The sequence below is a fragment of the Phoenix dactylifera genome, chromosome 1 (genome assembly GCF_009389715.1).
Source record: "Phoenix dactylifera cultivar Barhee BC4 chromosome 1, palm_55x_up_171113_PBpolish2nd_filt_p, whole genome shotgun sequence".
NCBI lineage: Eukaryota > Viridiplantae > Streptophyta > Magnoliopsida > Arecales > Arecaceae > Phoenix > Phoenix dactylifera.
In genome coordinates, this window is record NC_052392.1 from 34,953,077 (window position 1) to 34,960,793 (window position 7,717).

The window sequence follows — 7,717 nt, forward strand, 5'->3', positions numbered from 1 at the left end:
GGCGGATCAGGTTGAAACGGGTTTGGATCCAAAAAAAGAAAAAAGAAAAACTAGCCCAAACTCAATCTACTTATAATCGAGTTCAGAAAATTTAAACCTATTCCGATCCATTCCATTTGTATGTTTCCTCATCAATTACACATCTAACTGAAAAGTAAAAACAAAACATTGTATGCAAATATCACAAATTATATCTAACTTGCAAGCTATTACTATAAACAAACATATTTAAAAATTTAGGATATCCATTGGTGCCACCAAAATTCGAGCCAAAAATATTGGCGAGTGGTTGGTTGCAGCGGTGCTTGAATGAAGAAATCTGCTAAAAGTTCAATTTAAAAACTAGATAAAAATGATACTTCATAAGTGTGTGGGATCGTAACCGTGTCTCTTTAATAGGCTTTAATTGCCTACAATATATTTTATATTGGGGGCATATAGCCTATTGCCACTGGTCGATCGGTCTACTCAGGTTGGCAGTAGCTCGATTATTGCCGAGGTTAGTAACTCAGTCAACTGCTAAGGTCAATAACTTGATCAACTACCAGGGTACAAATATATGCTACATAATCCATAAACAAAAAATAATTAAAGATGAACTAACTCAAATAGCAATAACAATAATATGGTAGGACATAAAAACTTGTTTTATGGATAATAGCTCCACAGCAGCTATCATAGCTTGTGCATCTTCGTGCAAGTTATATTACTATCTTTCCTGCAATTTGAAAATTTGATAAATTTCTGATATATTTTGGTTTAAGTAACCCACCAAGTTCCGGAACTATATCCAAAACTACCCAATCATAAATGAATTGGTTTTGAGTTGACCCATTTCCTACCTAAATTTAAAAATAGTCGACATAAATCTATTTTTTTTGAACAAGTTCATGTAGGTTGGCCAGTTTGGATCAGATTTTGACACCCCTAATTTGAGCCACCCTCCAACCGCCACCTAGCATAAAACATATTGTGAAGGTTAAGAATCCTTCAGGTTGGTATTTCCCACAAGTGCAAGAGGGTCTAGGGTGGGGTACAAATGATGGGTTAGTGCACTGAATATTTATTCTTTCTTTTGCTCTGATAAATAATTTAAGCAAACAAGAATATTGCATTTTAATAATTTTTGATCAAATACTATAGACTTGATCAAGTACATCGATATTATTGAACGCCTGCTTAAGAGTGAATATGCGAGTTGCCAAATCAAGAATCGACAAGAAGCTCCACGATGGAGGCATCTTAATTCATTTTGTATCTATGTGTCTATGATTGTGCATAGGATTCTATTCATGTAGCTGCAAGAATTGATACAAATTCGATCAAGGCATCGATACCTTTTGAATTATGCAAACAAGATATCAATCAAAATTGTCTTATAAATTTACCAAACATACTTGCTTTTTACCCTAACAAGAATGTGATTGCAGCAGTCTAATAGGTACAGCCCCTATTTTTAATCATCACATAAGTGGGGAAACCATCATTCTTAATTTTTGCTCCAATGCAGCCTATGGCATGGCTAGCTAATCAATTGGCTTCTTGATTTCATTCCTTGCTATGAGATATCAAAAGGTAGATCAAACACTTGATGAGGGGTAGCCCATAGATCAAACATAATTCATCATTGACATTATGTCTAAAACCATGAGTGGTGACACCCTGTCCCATACTCATTTCATAATGGGACTCATTCCACCCACTAAGGGCTGGCCGACAAACGTGGCCCAAAAATACTTGGCCCAAGCGCATTTCCAGCTTCATAATGTGGTGACACCCTTATTCTTCATCTTCCCCCCTCCCCCACTCCCCAGCTTACGCGGCCTACCACTCAAGGTACACCCTTTGGTCCGGAGAGGGGGAGCTACCATTGGTACTCCGCGAGCCGTTGTATTTTAATCTTATTGAATGTATCCGTACACGCACTGTACGCACTGTATGAAGCACCCGTTCTTAGCAAAAAAAAAAAAAAAAAATCCTCTTTCTCTTGACCCCACTAAGGCATTTGGACCAAAAAAATGCTATAGGCCGAGTTTTCTTCAGGTCCAGAATTGGGCCACTTGGGTCTACCCAGCACGATGACAAACACGTAGATAAGGAGTAAGAATTATGGGGGCTTTTTTTTGTTTTTCTATTGTTGTTGCTGCTGCTGCTGCTGCGCTAAAACAGATATATCATACATTACAGGTACGAATACAACAAAAAAAAAACTCAAAAGATAACAGGTTCAGGGTGCACCGGGCAGCTTCCTCTCGTACACCCAAAGTGTATCCCCAGAGTGGATACGAATTACGTTCACAGGTTGATTAACATACCGTCCTTCCTCTTCTTCTTTCTCCTTCCGACCATATTAACACAACCAAATCTATCAAGAGAAGCGAATCAAATAAACAGAGAAATACAGAGCTAGCTGTAACGCTAAAGGAAGCATCAACCGAAATGTGGTACCCGCTTTCTCAAAACGTGCCCGTGCCAATGTATCAGGACTCCATCAATTTGCATTCAAATTAAGGCCTTGTTCCTCCTAAACATTTAGTGTGACTCCACTTGAAGCTTGGCGGTGCTGCGTGTCATCAGAGTACCAGCCACCATGCTTAGAAGAGTCATACTTCTCCCCATCACCCCAGAGAGCGTAGGCCTCCTCGCCATGCACGGCGTCGTCGCCGATGATGAGTTGCTCCTCGGGCATGCGGAGCGGGATCACAACCTTGATCGAAAGGCAGATGATGGTGGTGACGAGGACGTTCCACCCGGCGATGAATAGAGCGCCGACGATCTGTTTAAGGAACTGGACGCCGCCGGGGTTGCCGTAGAAGCCGCCGCGGGAGTTGGTGACGGGGAGGAAGAGGGAGCAGAGGGTCGGCTCGGCGAAGAGGCCGGTCGAGAGGCCACCGACGAATCCGGCGACCGCGTGGGTGTGGAAGACGCCGAGGGTGTCGTCGATGTTCTGGAGGAGCTTTGAGCGCTTGTGGACGATCATCATGGTGAACCAGGGGATGCTTCCCGCCAGGACTCCCATTGCTATGGCTGCCCAGCCTTGGACCAGCCCTGGAGAGAGAGACAGAGAGAGGAAGCCAGTTTTGAAAAACTTTGTTCCAGGGAAAATGATGCATGCATGACGCAAAGAGAAATTTGCAAAAGAAAAAAAAAATTAATCCACCAAATTTAAATCTTTTGCAGAAAATGGTTCATAAGTGATCTTGATAACCATTCATCTTTTAATAAAATGCATCATATACTGTATAATACATACATATTGTATGTATGTATATGTATGTATGTATGTATGGTAGGAGCTCCATCATGGCACATATGGGTGTGGCATATAGGTGCTCAAGGTGGTGTGAAAATTGGCCTAGTGGTCAGGTCTACAGCAATCATTATTAGTGTGTCAAATTGATCACAGTGCGTGTGTGGCTTGCATCATTGGTAACACGACAAATCAAAGCCGCTAGTTTGTTTTTTAGCAAGAGGTAGAGATCAAAAGGGACAAAACATGATGAGGGGAAACTTGGTCAGAGGTTTAAGTCTGATCATTGAAAGAGGGGGGTTTGATTTAGTGGTACTAACATACCGTACTAAGGTACATCAGAAAGTTTAGCTTTGTATTTACTTGAGGAAGAAAGAAAGAAACTAATTTTGTGATAAGAAAACGGAAAGAAAACAAAGTAGCAGTCAAACAGCACGGCTAATATGTTTCAAAGATAAAAAGAGCAGTCAAAGGTGGAATTGTCAAAGACTAAGTAACAGATCTTTTGCAATGGAAAGCTCTTACTGTTTTTTTTTTCTTGGAAACATTACAAGGCCTTTAAGGTATTATAAAAATATTATATTGGTTAAATACTTAAAATTTGTACTAAGTTTTGAACATTGCGCAACCTCGGAATAAATGAAGCGAGCACTCTTTGAGCTATAACTTTTGCAAATTTTTCTTTGACATTTGGTGAACTAATTAAAAAATCTGGCCAAAAAAAGTGGTCATTCATTGCCTTGCTCAAGGATGAAAGTAGAATGTTTTCTCGGGAAGAGATGAAAAAAAAGTTAAGCTCACTTAACATTTAAGTAAAAATGAAATTATCAATCCCTACTTTCTTTTATACACATCTTTCTATTATCATAAGCTATCATGTACATAATCTCTAAAATTATCGATCTAATAAATTTATGAATATGATGCCTTTTACCATAAAATTATTAAAATTCAGCCTTACTTCTTTAATACTCCTAAAGTATAAGTTGAAATTTAAAAGAAATATGTGTAATAGTTATTATTTAGCTATTTATGGTATAAGCATCTGATTGAAATAATAATATTTTTTAAAGAAAAAGATTAATAGATAATAGGCCATACAACAAGGGATATCTCTCACCACTCACCCTGATTCCCAAGCCAGATTATTGACTTTGACTTGCTATCAAGGCGACAGTTGGCAAGAATAATTAATGGCAAGCGCAAGAGTCGAAGGGATGCATAGATTCCTTCCCTTGAACTAAAAAAAAAAACAAGAAAGATTGCATTGGGTGCCGTAGATGCTGGTTGGTAACTTTATGGCCAGGTCCATCTTCTAGAGACGAATCCCATTATGTTAGTCAAAAATTAACCGCCCTGAACGGAGGAAAACTATGTGGACTAAGACCATATCGAATAGTGATATTCAAATATTGAGGACGACCGATATTACCTTGGAGGAGACTCCCAATTAGTCATTAGATAGCTTTTACATCCATTATCTACTGAAATGTTGATGCTTGTTATGTTCATTATTCCCTTTTCAATGTCTGAAAATTAAACTAATAGTGCAGCTGAATGGATGGCCAATCATATAGATGCAATATTATAGAATTCTATAACATATTTCTCTAATTCCTATGGAGGTGATTTACCAAAAAAATATGATGAACAGAAATGGCTTATAATACCTGCAGCAGGGGTAATGCATACGAGACCAGTGATCATGCCTTGCACCGCTCCGATCACCGACGGCTTCCCGAAGAATATCACGTCGAGGCACGTCCACACAAGGATGCTCATGGCAGTGCAGATGTGGGTGTTGAGCACCGCCATCGACGCGACGACGTTGGCCGAGTAGGGGTCGCCGCCGTTGAACCCCGTCCACCCCATCCACAGCAGCCCCGCTCCGGTGAGCGTCAGGAGCACATTGTTCGGCGGAAACCTCTCCCTGTCCTTCACCGATCTCGGCCCGACCTACACCGAACCAACCAACAATAAGATCATGCGTGATGCTAAGCTAGATGTAGAGATTGGTTTGAATGGGACCGACCCAGTAGGCGGCGGTGAGACCAGCAAAGCCGGCGGAGACGTGAATGACATAGCCGCCGGCGTAGTCCATGACACCCCACTGGAAGAGGAAGCCGCCACCCCAGAGGGAGAAGGCGCCGACGGTGTAGCTGAAGGTGAGCCACAAGGGAACGAAGGCCATCCAAGCCAAGATGTTCATGCGGGCGAGGAGGGAGCCGCCGAGGAGGATGACGGAGATGGCGGCGAAGACGCAGTGGAAGTAGACGATGGAGGCCATGGGGTAGAAGGGCTCGGCCATGGCGGTCTCGATGGTGCCGTTGTTGTAGTAGTGGCCGGTCTCCGGGAGGACCGCCCGCTTGATGAGGAACTTCTGGCCGAGGGCGGGCTTGGCCTTCCCCCAGAAGGGGAGGAGCTTGTCGCCGAAGGACATGTTGTAAGCCCAGGTGACCCAGCAAATCCAGACGGCGGCGAAGGCGTAGAGAGCCATGAAGGCGGAATTCACCGCCCACTTCTTCTTGACGATGCTTCCGTAGAGAATTACGAGGCCCGGGATGCTTTGGATGCCGACGAGGGTGGCGCAGATCAGCTGCCATGCGTTGTCGCCCTTGTTGAGCCAGTCGGCGATGGCGGCCGACGTGTTGCCTTGGTACGCCACCGGGACGGCGTCCGCCATGGCTGCTGCGTCTATAGGATATGAGTTATGAAAGAAAAAAAAAAAGGAGGCTGAAGAGTTGAAGGACTGGAAGTATCAAACAAAGAAGGAGAAGGTTGGAGGGAGGAGGTGGAGTTGGGGTTGTACCCATATATATATGAGTGGGAGGGCGGAATATATGAGGCCAAGTAGAGGGATTCGGTTGAAGATTCCAAGTGAGGCTTCGTTAAGCCTTAGTTTTCATCTGAGACTTTCTATAACTTGTACGGCTTTCCAAGGTCGACGTCGCCTAGTTTGGTGGTTTCAAGGTGATTCGTGAATCAGAAATTTTTTTTTTTTTTGGAGTAGGGGGTTGGTGAAACATTAAACAAGATGCGCCGGCTCAGGCATGTTCTTAACAAGAATTGGGAAATGGCACTACTCCAGCTTATTCATGATACCAACTCTCACTACGACATGATCAGCATGAAGAAATTATAGTGTTTATATGAAGATTTATTCGCTGCTGCTTAGATCTCTCCCTTAGAAGAAGAATGATCTCACATATATTATTTATCTCATATATCTGGATCACAAGTCAAGCAGACTTTTTAGATCCTTCGCCTTTCTCAATACACATATAAAAACTAAGGTATTAAAATTTTTTGTTAAATTAGATTACCAAATTGTGTAGATTAACCAAAGTAATTTTTTTACCCAATTCCTTAATGATTTGAACCATTAATTTCAGCTGCAAATTATGAAAAACAGTAGATAATTAATTAGGAAGTAGACTGTTCTAACTAAACTGATCTCTCTCTTATTGAAACCGGTTTGTTGAATATTCTCAACTAGATAACTTGTGAATGGGCTGCTTATACCTACCCATGAAAAAAACTATATATAAAAAAATAAAGCTACTGAATAAGGAGGAATAGACTTCCAAGATTCAGATCAAATTCTATCTTTTGAATTCACCTTCCTTCGCTGTTGGATCATCGACTTCATGATCTCAAAGTGTTCTAAAAGCGACCAATGGATGATGTAATGGTGGATTTAAGTTAAGGAAATGAGTCCTTGTAAAAGATACAAGTCCCCATGATTCATACTAGCCAAAGATTTTTTTTTTTTCAGGTCCAAAAGATTCTATTTTCTGTAAAATTCAAAAATGTCTAAGAACTTTCCCTCCCAATATTATAAAGTCCAATTTGTCAATCTCTTGCCCTTCTGACTTTTTGATGCATTTCATGCCCATCCTCAATCTTCCTCTCTTTCCCACGCTATAGTATCTTGGAAAGAAAGGAAGAATTCACACCATGACCCTTTGGTATCCGCCCATGTGCTCGGATATTTTTGAGTGGAAGAGAGAATTGTCCAAGCGTTCATGCCTTCCATATTTTCCAAGTCCACCTACTGACTTTTTTCGGTTTTTCCATGTGGCTGGGCTTGAGAGACAAACATCTTATGAATGGATGGAGATGATCGATGGCGATGTCTGTTCATCATGGTAAAAAAAAAAAAAAAGTGGAGATATTATGTGATTGCTCAAAATTTAAGTGCTTCTAAAAGAAAATCCTCAAAAGATAAAGATATTAGTGCTTGAGAAAATTTACTCTCTTCCACTACCACATGTTCCTTTCAACCCTAGCTCTCTTGCTCCTTCCAGGTTTATCTTTAAATTCAGATTTTAAAGGTCCAGAGGAACTACTAAAAAGAATAGAAAAGAGTTGGCTACTAATAGAACATGTAATTTTAGCTTTTAAGAAAAACGTCCTCAATAAAAAGGAAAAAAAAAAAAATCATCTCTTGCTCCGATAATAGTATTA

General features: G+C 41.0%; 1 protein-coding gene across 1 annotated transcript; it reads right to left on the reverse strand.

The window, feature by feature from the left end:
* Positions 1–2,097: 2,097 nt before the first annotated feature.
* Positions 2,098–6,077, reverse strand: LOC103702670 (ammonium transporter 3 member 2-like). The gene is made up of 3 exons (XM_008785188.4): positions 5,283–6,077; positions 4,921–5,206; positions 2,098–3,048 (listed from the first exon to the last, which is right to left on the reverse strand). The coding sequence occupies exons 1-3, from the start codon at positions 5,931–5,933 to the stop codon at positions 2,525–2,527; spliced, it is 1,461 nt and encodes a 486-aa protein (XP_008783410.1). The 5' UTR covers positions 5,934–6,077; the 3' UTR covers positions 2,098–2,524.
* Between the last annotated feature and the right edge of the window lie 1,640 nt (positions 6,078–7,717).

Bases quoted from the DNA above. Each gene is read 5' to 3' on its own strand.
- LOC103702670 (XM_008785188.4), bottom strand. From the start codon at position 5,933: ATGGCGGACGCCGTCCCGGTGGCGTACCAAGGCAACACGTCGGCCGCC. The intron at 5,207-5,282 runs GTCGGTCCCATT...GGTTCGGTGTAG, and splicing joins GTCTCACCGCCGCCTACTGG to GTCGGGCCGAGATCGGTGAA. The intron at 3,049-4,920 runs GTATTATAAGCC...CTCTCTCTCCAG, and splicing joins ATGCATTACCCCTGCTGCAG to GGCTGGTCCAAGGCTGGGCA.